This window comes from Aedes aegypti, chromosome 2, assembly GCF_002204515.2.
Source record: "Aedes aegypti strain LVP_AGWG chromosome 2, AaegL5.0 Primary Assembly, whole genome shotgun sequence".
NCBI lineage: Eukaryota > Metazoa > Arthropoda > Insecta > Diptera > Culicidae > Aedes > Aedes aegypti.
Window position 1 is genome coordinate 182,871,914 of NC_035108.1, and position 21,466 is coordinate 182,893,379.

At 37.0% G+C, this 21,466-nt stretch overlaps 1 protein-coding gene across 12 annotated transcripts in view; it reads right to left on the reverse strand.

The window, feature by feature from the left end:
• LOC5573291 (CTD nuclear envelope phosphatase 1 homolog) overlaps positions 1–21,466 on the reverse strand; it is a 39,606-nt gene that overhangs the window by 6,018 nt on the left and 12,122 nt on the right. For 11 of the 12 annotated variants that reach the window (XM_021843368.1, XM_021843366.1, XM_021843369.1 and 8 more), the window contains exon 3: positions 1,714–1,971. In XM_021843368.1, the coding sequence (XP_021699060.1) occupies positions 1,714–1,971 (258 nt within the window). The remainder of the gene's footprint in view (positions 1–1,713; positions 1,972–21,466) is intronic. The other variant, XM_021843370.1, reaches the window with a different exon arrangement.

Here is a 21,466-nt window from a genome sequence, read left to right on the forward strand (position 1 = left end):
TTAGTTCGGTTAGAGTAAGTGAAAAGTGCCGCGATCGGTTAGTTCTGTTTGATCTTTCGACCTTGACGCTTGCTACGGGGCCAGCGACGAGGGCAGGATCAAACATGTCGCGCGTCGGTCTAGTAAGTGAAAAAGTGGCGTGATCGGTTAGTTCTTTTTGATCCTTTGACCTTGACGCTTGCTGCTGGGCAGTGCGTCAAGAAAGCCAAGTTTTTTTCCTTTTCGGGTCGCGCGCCTTTTTTTCTGAGTGCTTTTATATAGCCGAGCAAACGAGTGAGGCTGAGAGTGGATTGTGGCTGCACAGTGAAGGATAAAGGATCAATTGGTGAGCTCGTTTCATGCTACTATTTCTAATCTATAAAATATGTATGACTGCACATTTAATCGTTACAATGGTGGGACGTAAATATGAATTTTCAACAAACTATGAATTGTTCGTCACTGTGAGTGTCGACACAAACTCTGATTCATGAATTATTTATGTTTCATATTTTTTTTTATTTTCAGAACACCTTTTTTACCTTTATTTTTGTAATTAAAAAAAAAACTTTGAGTGGTTCGACACTACAAGTGTAGACTTGTAGTTCACTTTATTCAACAAACTTTGGATGGTTCGCCACTGTAAGTGTCGGCATAAGAATAAGAGTGTTCTATGATGTTCCAACCAATCAAGTTTTTTGTTTCTTTTCAAATAAGTAAAATATAATAACACATGCTTTCGTCCTGACAGCTGTAGGAATGTTACATTTAGGTATTTGTTCAACAAACTTTGAATGGTTCGTCACCTCAAGTGTCGGCATAATTTTCCACTACATAGAAATTGTTCATATCAAATGAAAATATTATATTTACAAATAAGCATGTATATATCTCACAAATCATTATTTATCATGGTCTAATCGCTTATCAAAGTAAATCCTGTGACCCAACGATCCTTCCCATTAACAAACATCCCTCCCAGTAACCTTTGTGGAGATGCAGAGGCAAACACGGTCTCCAAATAGCAAAGGTTACACACTAACATTCCTTCCCCCAATCCCACCTGACTGCAAGGACGTGGCCGGCGCCGTTATTGACCCTGTATAAATAGAGGCACTGAATTATGCACATTGAAGAAGATTATGGCCAATCCCAGCCAAACTTCTAGTTGATTCTTTGTGCATTTTCACTGACTTCGGTCAATCACGGAATAGCAACCATTGATATGTGTAGTCAGTCTAAACTAAGGCGGCATCCACAAATTACGTAACGCTCGAAGGGGGGAGGGGTAGGCTCGAGCGTTACGACTCATACAAAATTTAAAAAAATCCATACACAAAGCGTTACGAAGGGGGGGGGGCGAAAATTTCCAATTTTAGCCTTACGTAATAAATGGATGCCGCCTAAGCTAAGCTAAGAATCTGTGAAAATGTTCCTAGAGATTTTTTTCTCAATTTGACCGTAATGGAAATGATATTTGGGAGGCCCACATACCCATAGCATACGCGTGGCTTGTGAGCAAGACCAAGAAGAGCATAGGTAGTTTTCAGCTCAAACGGGTGTGTGCTTCTCCAATTTTGTGCTCTTGGAAATATGAAGTTTGGCTTTGATTCATCTTCACCTTAAATGTGCTCGTTCTCAAAAGTTAGGAAAAATCAAATAATTTTAGATTTTCATCTTCGAAGTTACAGCTCACACACACATGAAAGATTGATAAAAAAAATAAATACTCACAATGTCCAAAAAGTAGTCCACGTGCGGCCGCTTGTGCACGAAAAACCGCACCGGATGCCGGTCGATGGTGACTTTGACGGTGAAGTCATGTGGCGTGCCGGGTTTCACCGTGTTCCGTGGCATCGCGTCGTGATGCGAGTGGATCAGCGTCTCGTCCAGGTCCAGTACCAACGTTTTGCGCTGAACCATCCCAAGTCGGTGCCGGGAAACCGGCGAGAGCGGGAACAATTCATATTTCACCGGTTGATGCTGTACAAACTAAGGCAGTCAGATTATCCGTAGGAAAAGAAAAGGCAAATCATTTCGTGTGATGGTGTGATACGATGCGATGGTGGCTATGCGTAGGCGGCGTGTGGATGGACATGGATTTTGAGTGGGGCTTTTCGAGCGAATCAACCAGCGGCAGCAAGCAGCTGATTAGCGAGCGACGAGGCTTGCAATCATGTCATAGCAGGAGAGCGATTACGAGGCAACACGGACGTAATTTTCTATGCTAATTAGGACAAACAGACTTATAATACACTTTAATATAGACTTACTCTTTTTTAAGATTTATTGTGGTAACGCAAAGCGATGCTGAATAAAACAAAATCAAGATACTTAAAGGCAATGAAAGCGCATATTTAATAGCTGTGGAAGTGCTGACAAAAGCTGAAAAGCTGGCTGTTCCCCAGTGGGGACGTAATCTTGGCATTAAATCAACCAGGAACCAAGAAAAACAAAAAAAAAAACAAACGGTACCGGTAGCTTTTATAAGAGGTTGTTTATTAACCAAGTGGATTTTTTGTTGGGATTTTCGGACCCCCTCGTGGTCTTTTGTCCATACAAAAAATGTTAAATTGGTATGGACTGTGGTCTTTGGCCAGATAACCTCCCCCCCTTCCCCATAAATGACCACGTGTTTAATGGACGACCCCTAAGGATTTATCAGAGAATCTTTTTGAAAAATCCCTAAAAAATCTGAAAAGTTTTTCTAACATAAAATCTAAAATAATCGCTGAACTTCTATAGAAATTCCTGAAGAACCGCTGCAAGTTTCTCTGAAAGAACTCATTGACTCTAGTTAATGTCTTAGTGGGTTTTCTAGATAAACTAAGAGATAATTATTTAAAAAAAATCGAATCCAGGAGGATTTTCTGAAGGAATTCCTTGTAAAACAGGACGGAATCGCTGAAAAAATTGTCAAAAAATGAACAGAGAGAAACATAAAATGATACACAACTAGGGTTGTAGTCTCTGTAACGACTTATCAGCTGATTGGTAATTAGAAAAACTTGAAGTTTATAGACACAAATGTCAATTTGGACAAATTGAAATGCAAAATTGGGAAAAATAATGGAATCGTTCTGGTTTCTTTTGATCCCACGACTCCTCAATACGCAAGATAGGGTGCGTTAACCAACTACGCCACAGAACGGGTAAATTGACAATTGTGTCTATGAACTTTGCTGGTGAGAAAACCTTAACACTCTCTTTCCCAGAGCTCCATTGGTGTTCCACGAACACGAGACCAACAATATGATTTTATACTCATCAGGTTAATCCAAAAGTCAACTAATTGTTTCAATAGTATAACTGATAAACAATCAATTTACTATTGAAAGAAAAAACAACCAAAAAATGTTAAGCCGAATTCGATAAATTTAGACCTTTTGCAACATTGTTCGTTCAACCACATTTTATAAAAACGATTTTTTTGTAAATAACTAGTCGTTCAAAGTCATGGTAAAGAGTGGGTTAAACGAACTTTTAATGCATCTATGGCGATTTAATTTGAAAAATTACTCGAGTTTGAATGAACTGCAAGAATTATCCCAGGATGAAATGCTTCAGAAACACCAAGAAAAACTTTGGAAGACACTTCATAGCAAATTGCTGGTCGAATTTATTGAGTGATTCCTGGAAATGTTCTTAATAGATTGCATGGAATATTCTGTGGGGTATTTTTAGAATGTCCTTAACGCTTGAAAGGAGTGAGGGAGTAGGCTCAAGCGTAACGATTCATAAAAAATGAAAATTTTAGCGTTACGTAATAAAAGGATGCTTCTTTTGAATCAGCCTAACTACTGAAGAAATCGGTGGAAGAGGTAGCGGAAAAATCTCTGAGGAAATCCAGCGATCGTCCATGAAAAATCTTCAGAGGAAATATCTGCAAATAGTTGAATTAGAGTGTGCAAGCGTTTCCTGGAGTAATTGCTGGACAAATTTTCTTGAAGAATCTCTAGATGAATTTCTGTAATGATTCATAAAGTAGTCATTGAAAGTATCCCAGAAGAAATTGCATTGCAGAAGGTCACGTAAGAGTCTCTGAGGTTTCTCTGGATTCCCGAACGTTTTATTTTATTTTTTCTTTATTAACGAGATGTTTAGCCCTGGGCTAGTTACTTTTCTTTTGAAGGATGTCGTCACTATAACCTTTTTGTCATAACTTTTAATGATTGTTAAATTTAAAATGATAGTTACGTTAACTAAATCTATTTTAGATTTTTTTATCTAAAAATTTTATATCTCATATTATTTATATTCTTTATCATATATTTTTACGAGCACAATTTTATTGATAATCGAATTTATGCACTATATTTGCTCTTTCAATTTAAAAAAGATTGATCTTTTGCTTTTCTTTATGTAGATTATTGGTACATATTAAGAATTTATAGTAAAAAATAAAAATAAAATGAATAAAATAAAATAAATAAATAAATAAATAAATAAAAATCTAACTCAAAGTTTCTGAATTCGATTATCAAATTATTATTTCATCTATTGCATGGGTTCAAGTTCTGCAAGCAGACCCTCTTAAAAGCTATTAAAACTATTGATTAATTTAAGGTTTGGTGGCAATCTATTCCAAAGTGAAATGCCCCTCAACAACATTGAATTACCATAGTATGATGTAAGACAAAAGGTAAACATTTTTTTTTTTAACTTTTTTGACGATTGTAAGAACGATAAGTGTTATGTCTTGTCTCGCGTCGCGTCTTGTATGTGTTTAGAGAATGCACTAAGAATACTTATCGGACGAAAATTAACAATTGTAGAACAATTTCCTTTCTTCTTAATAGTAATAATCTTAGCACTCTTCCACTCTTGGGAAAATTGAAGTTTTAATTATTGAATCGAAAAGATGTTTTTAAATTGGCAAAGCTAAGGGTAATAGAAGTTTTATGAAGTGAATTGGTATATTATTAAGTCCTATTGCATTTGATGTTAATGAAAAAATACTGTTAATAATGTCGTGTTCCGAAAATTGAAGTAAGCTAAAACCTTAAGAATTAGCTGTTATTGGTTCAGATAAAGCATCATTCGAAAAGTTTGTAGTGAAATAGTCGTTAATATCATTTGCTGAAAAATCATCGCTTGGAAAAGCAGAATCTTTAGTAACTCCTAGTTTCTCAATACTGTTCCAAAGCTGTTTACTGGGCAGATTGGTTTTGAATTTGAGTCTGTCACTATTAATTTTAGCTCGATATATCATTTTATTAACTATATTTCTTAGTCGTTTGAAATTACTTCTATTGTTCTCTGTTTTGGACTGTTTCCAGACCCTGTACGCCAAGTCACGGTAAACAATTGCAATAGAAATGTCATTGCTAAACAATGGGGTTGAATTATTTCTCTTGCATCTTACAGGTATATAATTATCATGGAGCGAAAGTAAGTTATAATTCAAAAAATCAAGCGAATCATTAGGATCAGTCAGATTGGGATACTATCAATGCTGTAAAAAGCGGCTTGCAACACAGTTGAATCGGAATTAACATAGTCACGATAAGTGACAACAGGTTCAGCGTTTCTTTTTTTAGAAAATCGTATCGAACAAAAGATCATATCGTGATTGGAAACCCCTGGCATCGAGAACTGATCTTGTTTAGAGACCAGATGTAGTGTAAAAAACCGTATAAAAATATTTTCCATTTTTTTCAGCAATTCAAAAAGAAATACCCAAAAACTCCTGTAAGACTCTTGTAAATTCCAATAAATTTAATCACTTTAAGAATAAATTTAATTAAATCAAGAATGGTTAAAAAATTCTCAAACAAACAGCTGAAGTACATTTGTAATAGTACATCTTTCATCTGAAGATTGTTGCCTACAGAAATGTTACGATTTTTTTTTTAATTTGACTACAGTCGGTGAGTGACAAACTGAAACTCCAAAATATAGTCTGAAATATCTCAGCAAACATTTAGAACATTGATGCACACGGTTGAAAGCAAATCAAATTTTTCATTTCGGAAATAATCTCAAAAAAATTAAATTTAAATAATTACCGTATAATTATACGGTAGATCAAAACAAGTTCACTAAACTCAGAAAAATTATACTGAAAAAAAAAGTGTATGAGAATATATTATGTATGGTATATCTACCAAAAACTAACAGAATAAAATGATAAAATTTAAATCGGTCAATATGTATTTTTCAGTTGGGTAGAAGCACCGGTTATGGCCATCGCACCGGTTGTAGTCATTTTGGATATATGTTAAGGATTGAAAGCTTTAATTTGATGTAATTGCAGTACAGGGCTTCTCATACATTTTAGAGAATTTTTTTTCTCTTAGGCTGGCTAAAACCGGTGCTTCTACCATAATGTTTATGGAAAAATAAATATCAAATTGGGAAATCCTGAGAAAAATATGTTAGTGACTTGCTACATTTTGAAACAACGTTCGATTCGAGCATCATATTCAGAGTAGACTATTTTTAGAAACCCTAACGTCCGATAACCTGTCACCTTCCCAAAGAAAGGTTGCATGAGACGGAGACAAAATGATATGAAGAGGAAGTAGCGACCTTCGACTCACCTACCAATTTCCTCTAAAACGGTTCGAACGTGGAACCACCATGAAGTAGACTAATCGAGTCATTCCGTTACAAGAGAAAAGTATAAATTTTACATGCATGAAATGAGTAAATGGGTTTTATTTGTACTTACGTTCTATTTGACGACTTACTAACTAGATGATCTCTTAAACCTAGTGTTGTGTGGCGACAGTGTCCAAGTGTATCCCACGGCGACAGGAAGCGAGGATCTGTCCGGACAGAAGGGGGACATCGGCTTCATGCCGATCACTCCGCAGCAGACCTCACCATCAGCCATAGCGGTACAGCGGCGCACTTAAACCACGACGTGATGGCTACCAGGGCCATTGATTTTAGGGTAAAAGAGGAAAGCCTAAATGGAGAGGCATATTGGGGGCACACTTTAGCAATTATTCAATTACTCCTGGGTGAATCTTGGGATTAGTTCTAAACTTCGTTCACAGCTCTTACCGATCTCCAATAATTTCCAGTTCACTACTCCATCATGGTGCTACAGCACCTGCATGTGAACTTGGTAGACTTAGCTGTAGGATGAAAGAATTTTCTGTTCACCAAATCAAACATCCAATTTCACCAAACACTTTACCAACTGAGATTTCCTATACACTCACATGCACTCCACTTAAGTGTTCTTGCCGGTCAGGCTTTTAATATCGTAAATTGGCTTTGGCTAGCTAGACTTGCCTGCTTAGCGATTAACCGACGACTGACTCAACTTTCGCTTCAGTTTGGAGATGTACCCTTAGGTAGTGTTCATGGCGATCTAGTACATGGGTGGCGATAAGTTGTAATGAGAGAGATTATGAGAGAATAGTTTTGGCTAGGGTTTCCGATACCATATTATGGATATAACCTTGGTGTAATCTGGTTTTCTCCTCATGATGGAGATCAGGTCTTGCTCCCCATCTATTGCGCTCTCGGCTTTAGGTAGCTATATAGATGATAACTCTCATCTCTTAGCGTGATCGTATTGCGGTCTATTTTGGTATGCGACACTGGATCAAGATGAAGGGGTATAATGTTCTGTTGTGTTGTTGTGTAGTGTAGTGGTTGATACATGGTAAGATGACCTATACTTTCATTTTGAACGGTAGACAGTGGGAGCTATACTGATGCTCACGCGATCTACAATTAGTGATGATGTGAAAGTTACAATACCCCCACACCAGACTGCAATATAGAGATCAGATCTCTGTATAGCAGTGGCTTCTTTCTTACCATGAGCAATCCACTCATGCGATCGACAATTGTCGACCTTGTAAAGTAGTGTAGGGTGTCGTCAAGTGTAATCTGTTTTCCCACATAAAGATCATTCTTGTCTGAGCAAACCTTTGACCTCTCATGCGTATATGGATGTTTATTTGCCAGATAGAAGCATTCGTTTTTACTGGTTCAATTTTTGCTATTATTTTTAATACGAAGGTCAACAACAGTCAGGAACAGATCCATGATCATTCGAAGTTAACTGATGCGCCAATTTAGGACAAACTATGATCACTATTCCAATCTGCTCAGTCAACTGAAGGTTGCACTGGCGTTCATTTGAGGAACATCAACACAAATTCCACATTACAAATAAACAAACATTCATTTCACTTCAAATTTCCCATATTTTCATACTTCACACATAAAAGATTCTCGGACATAACAATTTAACTTGCATACTCGATCTAATTCTACATAAACCCGAACACTCTGCTAATATTACGCGAACACTCGGATGACTAAAATATTCATACCTACACAAACTCTATATTCTCAACTTATCTTAATTCTCGGTATACTTTCGCAAATACTTCATTGATTCAAACTTTCACACAAATTCTTCACTTTTATACTACGCTTAACACTCGTTATACTTTCACAAACGCTTCATTGATTCAAACTTTCGCACAAATACAAATTATTTATTCTTAAATTACGCTAACTCTCGGTGATCACCATTTCCTCGAACATACTATCCACATATCAGTTTCTTAATCATTCAATTACACGCGATTTTCATTCATACGATCTATAACACAATTTCTCAAATACACGACCAAATTTACTTATATTCGTAATACATATTTCTCGAAGTATATCTCACACAATCTATTCAGGAATCAAATCTTGCGCCGCAAACACACCTAAATTTCTGCCTTCTTCATCTTCTAGCTCATATGATGATGCTCCTCTCCTGGCAATTATTTTACATGGGACATATACAGGGCCAAGTTTGGCTGAATAATGATCAACAGCACTTGAAATTTTGAAATTCTTCTTGTAAACTTTTTGGCCGATGTTAAAAGTAGGTGGTAAACCTTTGTGCCTGCTGTCATAATTCTTTTTGTACTTTTCAAACTGTTTTTTATTGTTTTTGATTACTTCTCCATACACGGTGCCCATAGCTTTAGTCCTGCGTTCGATGAATTGATCTGATGAAGGATCAGAAGTGCACCTATCCTGAAGATGGTCCCTTCCATCAACAATCGATTCATAGCCATGCACTAGGAAAAATGGTGTGAATCCCGTAGATGAATGCTTGGTGTTGTTGATCGCAAACTCTATTTCCGGGATCTGAGAATCCCAGATACGATGATCATTTTGACAATAGGTCCGGATGCAGGCTAGAATAACTCTGTTAACCCGCTCAACAGGATTGTTTTGACAATGTCTCCTGCTATTTTTAAAATGATGCACATTGAACTTAGACAACAAATCTTGAAACTTATTAGCCAAAAACGTTACAGCATTGTCTGAAATCAATACTTGTGGAACACCAAATTTCAAAAACCATTCACATTTAATTAACTGAGTCAAACTTTCAACACTAATCTTTTTAACAGGGAACAGACGAACATATTTAGTGAACACATCCAGACAAACCAACAAATCACTGTTTCCTGATTTACTCCGAACAAAACCACTAATATAGTCCATAGCAATCATTTGAAATGGACGCGTAGCATTCTTTTGCTCTCCCATTGGAGGAACACTAGCAATCGTCGAATGCTTCGACTGCTTACAAATGCCACACTTAGATAAAATCCTTTTGACATCAGATTTCATCTTAGGCCAATAATATTTTAATTTTATTCGCTCAAGGGTTTTATCTACTCCAAGATGCATTAGTTTGGCATGTTCTTCTTCCACTAGTTGTGTCATCTTGTCAGGCGGCACAACCACTTTCCATTCCAGTCTGCCCATATCAAGAGATGATCTGGAAGTGACAAACTTGTACAAGTCGCCATTTTCTATTTTAAAATTCTGGTATTTTTCTGGTGCGTTGCTCACTTTATTTTTCAAGTCGTTGTACCATTTTGAAGTCGAGTCATCAAAGATGGCACAAACAGCACGACTTAGGGCATCGCAAACTACGTTGTCCCGTCCTTTTCTGTGCTTGATGGTCATGTCGAATTCTTGTAATTTGACGGACCATCGTGACAACCTTGAACTAGGACGCCACTTAGAATTGCAGATGAACGTGACTGCAGAGCAATCAGTTATCAGCGTGAAGTGAGCACCCTCTACATAACATCTGAAATGTTCGATTGCTTCGAGAGCAGCTAAGCCTTCTTTGTCGGTGGGCCCATACTTCTTTTCACAAGAGCTCAGCTTTCGTGAAAAGTAGGCAATAATGTGTTCTTTACCATCCAACACCTGCGTCAGTATGCCAGCTATTGCTACATCACTAGCGTCGGTTTGAATGGTAAATTCTTTTGTCCAGTCTGGGTTGGCTAAGACCGGCTCCGAAATCAAACATTCTTTCAGTTTGATAAATGCCTGTTCGGCCTTATCATTCCACCTAATCTTCTTTGGCTTACCTTTCAATAAGTCAGAGATAGGGGCTGATATACCGCTAAAATTCGGGATGAAGTTGCGGTAGTATCCCGCCATCCCTAAGAATCTGCGAATCTCCTTTGGAGTTTGCGGTCGAGCAAACTTGGAGATCGCAGTAACTCTTTCAGGGTTCGGCTGGTAGCCGTTCTCTGAAAGAATAAATCCTAAATATTTTATTCTTTTCAGGCAAAATTTACACTTGGCCAAATTTACGGAAAGGTTCGCTTCTCGTAAGCAATCAGCGACAATTTTGAGATATTTTATGTGGTCCTTGAATGTTCTAGTTGCAATTATAATATCGTCAAGATACGAAAATATGAATGGCTCATAGAGCCCTTCTTTCAAAACTCTGTCAAGGATACGAGACATAGTGGCACTGCTGTTGATTAACCCAAAAGGTAATCTTTTGTATTGAAAAAGTCCCCTGCCAATGATTTTAAAACTGGTGTATTTCTTAGAGTCTTCCGCAAGCTTGACCTGTAGAAACGATTCCTTCAAATCCAAAACTGAAAAATATCGATTTTTGCCTAGATTGTTTAAAATTCTCATTGAGCTCGCTAGAGGATATGCGTCTCTAACGGTTTTGGCATTTAATTTACGAGCATCTAAGCAAAGTCTCATATCACCATTTTCTTTGGTAACTGGTACTACTTGCAAGGCCCAATTTGAGTTTGAGGGCTCAATGATGTCTAAGTCTAATAATCTATTTATTTCTTCATTCACTTTCTTTTGAATTGTTGGAGACCATGGATGGGGATTCAAGTGAATGGCATTGTTATCTGTGAGCTCAATGCCATGCTCCATGACATTGCAAGCTTCTAGAGTGCCAGGCTCTGATGTTTTGAAAGAACTTTTAACGGATTCTAGTAATTCAGTCTCTTCCGCGTTGAGAACGTGAGAAGTTGGCTGAATTTCATTGCTTAACTCAATATTACAGGTTACCAGATTACCAATGATTTCAATGTCTTCAAAAGTCAGCTTGATATTGAATAGTTTGAAAAAATCCATTCCTAGAATACAACGAGTTCCAAGCTCAGGTACTACTAAGCAAGGTAATATTCTCGTTGAGTGATTCACAGTAAATGGGACGTCTACAAATCCTTTAATTTGCATCGGTTCACCACTGGCAGTTGAAATTTTGAGGTCTCTGTTCAGATCTTGAATTTGCAGAAAGCTAGTTAAATTTCCAAAGTGTTCTCCAACTAATGACACACTACTCCCACTATCCAATAATCCATGCAACTGAAATCCTAAAACACTAAATTTCAAAAAATATCTAGCATCGTTATTTAAATTCACAAAAACGGTTTCAACTTGACGAAAATAACCAAAATAATTTATTGAATCATCTTTTTCTTGTTTCTCATCGGTACAATCTGTATTCTGAAATTCGGAAACAATTTGCTGAAAAACATTTACGGTTTTTGGATCACGGTGAAAACCTGGAGGAATTTCTGAGGTTGGGGAAATCACCTCCTTCAATCTCCCCTTCTCTGGTTTTTTGCCTCACAGAATGGACATTCCTCGTAATGAAATTCCGGAAGTCCACATATGCAGCAAAATACATTGCGCCTTGAGAAACATTTCGTGAAATGATGACCAAATTTCCGACAATTAAAGCAAATTCTACGATCAGGAACTTTATAGTGCCTCAGAATATCATTTAACGATAACTCTCTCCATCCACAATCTGGTTGGTATTCTTGCTGAATATTTTGATTATTGTTGTTATTAGAATTGTTCCTTGGTCTATTGCTTTGTGGAATAAAATTTTGATTTGAGCTGCTTTGGTTATTTCTACTATTACTTTGATTATGTTGTTGAATTCGTTGTTGATTGGTTTGATTACTATTGCTTGATTGGGGTCTAACAATGGAATTAAAATTTGCTCTGGGATTGCTACTGAAATTGATTTCATTAATTTTTTGATTTTCGAATGAGAGAACGAATTTATTCATGATTGATTCGTTGTTGTTATCAATTCGAGTGCATAGTTGTTCAAGAGTGTGTAAATCTTTCACGTCCACTAAGGCCAATCGGTCTCGGTAGATGGGCCTCATTGTGTGCCACATTATGTCGAATTTGTCTTCTTCGGACATTGGAGTGGTTCTGCACAAAAAGAACTGTTCCATGCGAACCAAAAAGTTCGAAAATAATTCTGTTTTCGCCTGAAACATTGAGAATGAACGCACTTTTATGTAGTGGTCAATGTTACTTGGCAAAAACTGGTGTCTCAAGGCTTGGATGAAATAATCCCAGTTTTTGTTGCGTAAAATCGGCCATTTTGCAACAAACCAGTCTTGAGCAGGTCCTACTAAGAGAAAGTGGGCTGATTCAAACAATTCTTCTTTCGACATCTTCTCAGAGTGCGCAAAAAATTCAACTCTTCGAAGGAAAAGATTCAAACCAATTCCATTGTCATTTCCTGCGTACTTAATCGGCCATTGTGAAACCGGAAGCGATTTTCTGCTGTTTGAGCTGCTATTCGGAAGGTTGAAAAATAGGGGATTGTTCGACAAAGCCGGATTTGAAAACTGAGAAGTAATGTTGAAACCTGGTGGAAGAAATTCAACCGAATCCTTCTGGCCTTCAACTAAAATCACTTCAGGATTGAAGTTCAAATCTAAATCAGGAGCACCATTTTGTTCCTGAACTACCGACGAAATCTTCTTCTTAGTACCCGTGCACACTGGTCCAGGAAGCTAATTTAGGCGGACATGAGGTTTTCGTCAAGATTTATTGATTTTAGAGCCATAGTTTCTTCTGAGAATATGTTCAGAATTTTCAGTACTACAAAATGTACGGATCAAAAAATGTTTTACGGTGATCGCAAGAGTGACGTATACGCCAACTTTTTTTATTTTAACGAATCGTAAGTTGGTATATTCAGCAAAGTTGTAGCAAATGATCATAGAAACAACTTTGCCGAACAAACTTTTTTTTCGATTTTGATCAAGAGCCAAGATAATTAAGTATTTTTAATAAAAAATCGTTTTTTGCTCTTATGTGTTTTATTTTTTAGTTTTATCGGCCTACTATGTTCTACAAAGTTTTCATACTCATCATTTGCTACAACTTTGCTGAACACACCAAAGTTGTATTTCTTATGGTTTTCATGTTATTTGAGTTTTTCATCTTAAAATTAGCTATTTTGTATGCCTTGTATTTCAACTATGAGCACCTCAAAAAAATATATCTTTCCACCAAATGATTTTGCAGTCTTTCAAGTACCTGTGAGCAAAATTTGAAGAAGATGATATTTTTCTATCTCGTTCAAAATCGATTTTACTAATAGACGATATGAGATAAATCCATATTTATTGAATATTCATACATGTTAAACTCACAAAAGTCATGGCTACCTAAGCATATCAAACCAAATGTAACACGTGTATTTATATAGAAATATAAAGTACATCGTTTTTCAGTTGTTTTCGATTAACTTGGAAGCTTCTGCAAGAAATTCAACGTCTTTTCCTCTACTAGTATTTAATCTATTCCTAAGCAAGATCACCGGGTTGGAAGTCAACATAAGCCGTATAAAATACATATACAAAATTTACAGTCCGATCGAATTCTATAGCATGATTTTCCCAGAATCTTCTGATGGATTTATTCCGCATTTTGTTATGCTTCTTCGGCAGCATGCCGGACAACATCACTCCTTGCGAAAGTAGTTTTTGCACCGTTGGAGAGAGTACGTAGCAATCGTAGAACTGGCGATACTAACAGTGCGTTTCTGACAAAAACTGTTCAAATGCCTCCTCGTTAATCTTCCGATTAAAGTTGACTACTTTTAAAATTATTGAGATCCGTAAAAAGAAGTTATTACAAGTGCGGAAACGATAACAAAAGTGCGTAATTGAAACAAATCGGGTACGTGTTTCCGGGAGACTTATTCTTCGTAAATCGAAGAATAAGTGCTCTGAAGACACCAGCAGGATTCAATACAATCCCTCACTTTTATTCACACTTTCGCACTAATGAGGCCGCACTTCGCAATCCAGTAGTGAAAAAAATACACAATATCTACTTCCCGAAAAAAGCGGCGTGCCGTGTTACAAACATTTGAGTTCCTACCAGCTGGAAGAGGTTCGTACAGTCTCAGCTCCAACCTTCCTTTGAGGGCTTTTCGTGGCGATCCTTTAGAATTCTGTTACATTTACTGATACGTCTACAACTATTGCACGGAAGTGGTGTTGTCCGGCATGCCGCATTACCAAAGAAAACCATGAAACGTGGAATCCATCAGAAGATTCTGGGAAAACCATGCCACAGAATTCAATCGGACTGTAAATTTTGTATATGCATTTTATACGGCTTATGTTGACTTCCAACCCGGTGATCTTGCTTAGGAATTAGGAATTAAATACTGGTAGAGGAAAAGACGTTGAATTTCTTGCAGAAGCTTCCAAGTTAATCGAAAACAACTGAAAAACGATGTACTTTATATTACTATATAAATACACGTGTTACATTTGGTTTGATATGCTTAGGTAGCCATGACTTTTGTGAGTTTAACATGTATGAATATTCAATAAATATGGATTTATCTCAAATCGTCTACTAGTAAAATTGATTTTAAACGAGATAGACAAATATCATCTTCTCCAAATTTTGCTCACAGGTACTTCAAAGACTGCAAAATCATTTGGTGGAAAGATATATTTTTTTGAGGTGCTCATAGTTGAGACACAAGGCATACAAAATAGCTAATTTTAAGATGAAAAACTTAAATAACATGTAAACCATAAGAAATACAACTTTGGTATGTTCAGCAAAGTTGTAGCAAATGATGAGTATGAAAACTTTGTAGAACATAGTAGGCCGATAAAACCAAAAAATAAAACACTTAAGAGCAAAAAACGATTTTTTATTAAAAATACTTAATTATCTCGGCTTTTAAGCAAAACTGAGAAAAAGTTTGTTCGGCAAAGTTGTTTCTCTGATCATTTGCTACAACTTTGCTGAACATACCAACTTACGATTCGTTAAAATAAAAAAAGTTGGCGTATACGTCACTCTTGCGATCACCGTAAAACATTTTTTGATCCGTACATTTTGTAGTACTTAAAATTCTGAACATATTCTCAGAAGTAACTATGGCTCTAAAATCAATAAATCTTGACGAAAACCTCATGTCCGCCTAAATTAGCTTCCTGGACCAGTGTGCCGTGTACTTTTCACCTGCTATCATTGGTTCGCGAATAGTATCCAAATCTTCACCGTGCATTACTTTTTCACGTTGCATTGCCGGCGGCGGCGGGGGAGGAATGGTTTGCCTCTCATTATCCGGATTTTTCTCGCGCTCGCGTTTGTCCCGTTGATTTTCCATAACCGAATCCGCAGTTTGCTTCGCTTTATTCTCATAAACTTCGTTTAATCTATCCCGAAATGTGGGAGAGATTGTGAGTCTACGAACTTGCCGCTGACTCATTTTATTAATGTTCATTACCGGACTAGCTTCACCGTCAAAATCAGTTAAATTATCCACGATATCTTCACTTTCAATGCTATGCGCCATTAGTGTCCTTTTCACTTCTATTTCACTTTTCTTCTATTCAATTAACGAAATAATTACTTTGAGATCGATAAAATGATTATTTGGAGATCGGCTACTCAATTCAATTATCCTAAAATCAATAAGCGTGTTAATTATGTAAATGTTGGGAAATTCAGTAAAATTCAGTAATATTAATTTGATTTTATGAGAAACATGTGGAATTCAAGGAGAAAGTTCAAATTATTGATAATATGCAGCTTAATTCAAATATTGTTGCAACTCAGGTTGCTTAAACAGATATATTTTTTTGACATATTTACAACTTCTTGCGGAAATTCAGAGAAAAATGCAAGAGTTCCAGCTCTAATTTCCAAGTAAAATTAAAATATATAAATTATAAATTCCATAAAAAATCCAGAAAGATTAATACTAAATTACTATATACATATTTACAAAAGCATATATACAAAAGCCATCCACCATTGCACATGAAAAATCAGAAATTGCTTTATTATAAGCGAATGACTCCATGATAGAAAAACTTCGTCAAAATGGTTATCCACTGTACAGTAACATTTACGTTGGGCGCCATTTGTCACCTTCCCAAAGAAAGGTTGCATGAGACGGAGACAAAATGATATGAAGAGGAAGTAGCGACCTTCGACTCACCTACCAATTTCCTCTAAAACGGTTCGAACGTGGAACCACCATGAAGTAGACTAATCGAGTCATTCCGTTACAAGAGAAAAGTATAAATTTTACATGCATGAAATGAGTAAATGGGTTTTATTTGTACTTACGTTCTATTTGACGACTTACTAACTAGATGATCTCTTAAACCTAGTGTTGTGTGGCGACAGTGTCCAAGTGTATCCCACGGCGACAGGAAAGCGAGGATCTGTCCGGACAGAAGGGGGACATCGGCTTCATGCCGATCACTCCGCAGCAGACCTCACCATCAGCCATAGCGGTACAGCGGCGCACTTAAACCACGACGTGATGGCTACCAGGGCCATTGATTTTAGGGTAAAAGAGGAAAGCCTAAATGGAGAGGCATATTGGGGGCACACTTTAGCAATTATTCAATTACTCCTGGGTGAATCTTGGGATTAGTTCTAAACTTCGTTCACAGCTCTTACCGATCTCCAATAATTTCCAGTTCACTACTCCATCATGGTGCTACAGCACCTGCATGTGAACTTGGTAGACTTAGCTGTAGGATGAAAGAATTTTCTGTTCACCAAATCAAACATCCAATTTCACCAAACACTTTACCAACTGAGATTTCCTATACACTCACATGCACTCCACTTAAGTGTTCTTGCCGGTCAGGCTTTTAATATCGTAAATTGGCTTTGGCTAGCTAGACTTGCCTGCTTAGCGATTAACCGACGACTGACTCAACTTTCGCTTCAGTTTGGAGATGTACCCTTAGGTAGTGTTCATGGCGATCTAGTACATGGGTGGCGATAAGTTGTAATGAGAGAGATTATGAGAGAATAGTTTTGGCTAGGGTTTCCGATACCATATTATGGATATAACCTTGGTGTAATCTGGTTTTCTCCTCATGATGGAGATCAGGTCTTGCTCCCCATCTATTGCGCTCTCGGCTTTAGGTAGCTATATAGATGATAACTCTCATCTCTTAGCGTGATCGTATTGCGGTCTATTTTGGTATGCGACACTGGATCAAGATGAAGGGGTATAATGTTCTGTTGTGTTGTTGTGTAGTGTAGTGGTTGATACATGGTAAGATGACCTATACTTTCATTTTGAACGGTAGACAGTGGGAGCTATACTGATGCTCACGCGATCTACAATTAGTGATGATGTGAAAGTTACAAACCTTCAGTCTGAAGGTAGAGTTGGAAAAAAGAATAATTCTCTGCGCGAAAGGAAATTATCCGAGAATCATTCGTCTCGAGCGACACACGCAACTTGTCCGCACGTTCCGACTTTTCCCCAAATTTTGGCTGTTTGTTTGAGTCAGAGCAGCCAGATGATTTGATAGAAAATCTTTGTCCCATACAAAAAAAAAACTGTGCTCATACAAAAATTGTTGAAAGAAAATCTGTGTTCCATACAAATTGAATCTGTGTCAGAATAAAAAAAAAATCTGTGTAATACAGATAAATCTGTATATGTGGCAGCCCTTATATGATTGTTCCTATGGTAATATGTTTACCATTGAAAAATCGTTTTAGCAAATATATCTGAAAATTTTCATTGCATTAACAAAAATATATTCATTAATGATTGTAACCCATTCAAAAATAATTCTAAAGGTATCAGATTTGACATCATATCATAACGATATTTACCTCACTGAAAAACCTTATGACTTCCGAGCTAAATGTTACGTCAGTACAAATTTTCAAACGTGGTTTTCTAAAACCTTCGTTTTCGTTGATATTTCACTTCAATTGACCTCCGTATCAACCCAAACACTCCGATTTATGCTCTAAATCGTCTGTGCTTGATAAAAAATAATCGAAATTTGTTTTTTCTCGTTAAAAGGCACGGTGTTCATTTTATCATCCCTGTTAATTTACCACCCCTTCCCGTTTGGGCTTTAGTTCATTCTCAGCCAAATATGTTTAACTGTGTGATGATTTCGAGATGGAGAAAATGCAAGGCAAAATCCGTGCCGCAATTTCGTCCTAAATAATAAATTTTTTTTTTATAATTTATATACACGAAGCACTTAACGAAGGAACTTCTAATTACACCCTATGATAGTTGGGTGTTTATAGGACCTGCAATGTTATGTTTTGCCACCCAATCCATTTAGTGATACACTACCGTATAACAAGCACTGAGCCTTGCTTTCATGCAATTAAAACACTTAACATAGCAGGTCTAGAACTGATATAGAAAAAAAAAGTTCAAGTGCATCTAGCTAAGGTAGCGTACCATGTGTGTGCAGATATCGTATTTCGAACCAGCTTGACAATTATAAGACTTATAGTCCATTTTGCGAACTGACAACACTGATGATATTGCTGTTACTTTTACACGCTACGACACCGCGTCCTGTCAAAATTTCATTCATAAAATAAGCGATCAGCTGTTCAAAACCGTCTCGTAAAATGGACTATAACCCGAATAGCATGAGGTCAGTTGGCATAAATTTGTTTGACATTATTTATGAAATGGCCATTTCGCATAATATAAACAACAGCCTATTTAAAAAGAAGAAACATCAATTTGAAGGTCTAACGATTATACCAAATGGCTTTATACTAAACGAATCTATGCCGGAAGGGATAAGTTGCTGTTGTAGTGATTCCAAACGTTCACAGGGTTTCGCGTTGTAGCGATTGCATACTTTTAATGGGTGGTTCATGATGAATCACGGTAAATTTCATGTTAAAATTGGAAGTTATCCATTTTTTGTTAAAAAATGCATTTTAAATATGATCAGTAGTATTAAGTAAGGAAATACTCTAACAGCTCCCAATATTCAAAAAGATATTTTATATAAATACATTATGCCCTTGGTATACTTTGCCCAAGAAGCACGATGCCCTACATCTACCGAGCGTATCAAAACTTGGCTGCCGGCACTCTTGTAGTTGCAGGACGCGAATGTATGGGGATACAAACGCCGATGATGATAGGTTAAACTGGCTGTTGTAGATTAACCAAGCTGGGGGACGCGCGAATACTTCAGAATTAAACGGTTTTGTTTATGCGGCAGATTTGCTACCATGCACGTGCTGCCGTCTCGCCGTATGTTTGTCTCCGTGGTCCGGCCTTTGCCTTCCTGTATGCGATTGCCGAGAACGAGAATGATGTATCTATCTATTCTATACTGTTGTGGATAAAGCCTTGGATGAGGATGCACGCGGTTCGTTTACACTTCGTTTTATATTCTCATAGCCTTAATCTGATTTTTTTTCGTCGCGCCAGCGGACCACATGTCTCCGATTGGTGAATGAATGCATAGAAGAGCCGTGTTATTTGTTTGATAACATTCAATTAGTAGAATATAGAGGAAGCATACGAATGATACAACTGATTGGAAATGGATTCGATTCAGCGGACTGTTGATTATGTTCAGGGTCATTAGGCAACCTTGAAAACATATTTTATAATATAAATTGAAGGTTTATTTTTGAACCAAATACAAATTTTTATGTTTTTTTTTTTTTGAAAATTTATGTAAGTATTTGTTTAACCCGATATTCAAAATGTTAATATACCGTAATCCGGGGTAACATTGATCGGGATGACTCATCTTGTTTAACGTTCAAATAAAGATTTATTGATGAAGCATTTTCGAACCATGAATGGTGCCTTCTTTCGTATATTCATAAGCTAATAATAATTAAGGTTTTTGCCAAAATTGCGTTTAGCTCATGCGCCAATTTGTCAACTTTTTGAAACAATGATTTCTATCATTTTCACTGACACTACCGAAAATTCACGTCTCACATGAGTTCTGCAGACGATGTGATCACGATGCGGGTGTTACTAAAAATGGCATCGCCGAAAACGAGTCCGTTGACAAATCTTTCATAAGTTTATTCATTTAGGCAACATTAACTAAATACTATTACGAATGTAGAATTTCCTGAGGAAATTGCCTACTTTTAGGCATATTACGCGGTTCAAGGTGTTTTTAATTTTGAAATAACTCAAAAAGTAAATGACTTGTAAGAGTTTGGTCTTCATATTCGGCTTCAGGGGCCCTGATTTTAGTAAGTAACGACATTTCCAATATTAGCGAACGTTGTTTACTTGGGTGTTCAATGTTACCCCATATCAGCTGAATCAAAAAATCACTTAAAACATTTATTTAAACATGTTTAAATCTTTCGAAAAACAAAATAAAGTACGTAGCTAGGAGCGGTGGGTGCCAGTACTTGTTTTTGAAATATGAAACTTGTAACATTTGTATTGTGAAATGAAAAATTTAAGAAAAACTAAAAAAAATGATCAATGTTACCCCGGATTACGGTACCGATTTATTTTAAATCTTTTGTCTATTATCAGGTTGAAGTACTCATTTTTTTCGTTCAGACTAATCCAAGAATCATTGAATTTATCACCAATTTCACATTTTTTTTCAAACATCTTCTTCTTCTTCTGGATATAACGTCTTTACTTGAATAGAACCTTATTTCATTGACAGAAACAAGCACAGATATTAGTGCTGATTATACATTCCAAGTTCATCGTTACAATTATTAACACAATGTTGTGGGCTTTGTAGCCGTGCGGTTAGTGCCACCAGGCATTTAGCCGCATCGTGCTAAGGAGTGTAGGTTCGATTCCCGCTTCAGGCCGGACAACTTTTCGTGAGAAATAATTTCCGACTGTGCCACTGGGCGTTGCATGTTAGTCCGTTGTCTAGTGTGGTGCTTCTTTCAAAGAGCAAATGCCCACTGGAAGCATTAACGTGTGTAGGTACCTTGTCTTTAACACAATGGAAGCCAATATTCATACCGAATAGACTTCAGAGGGCTGGTCACTTGGTTCGAACGTTGGAAGAAAAAATTCTTAAAGAGGTCGGCGACTTCGCGGAAGGCCACGAATACGTCGGTTGTGAGCAGTGGAAAGTGGAAACCGTATAAACGTTCGAGGCTACGGGAGAAG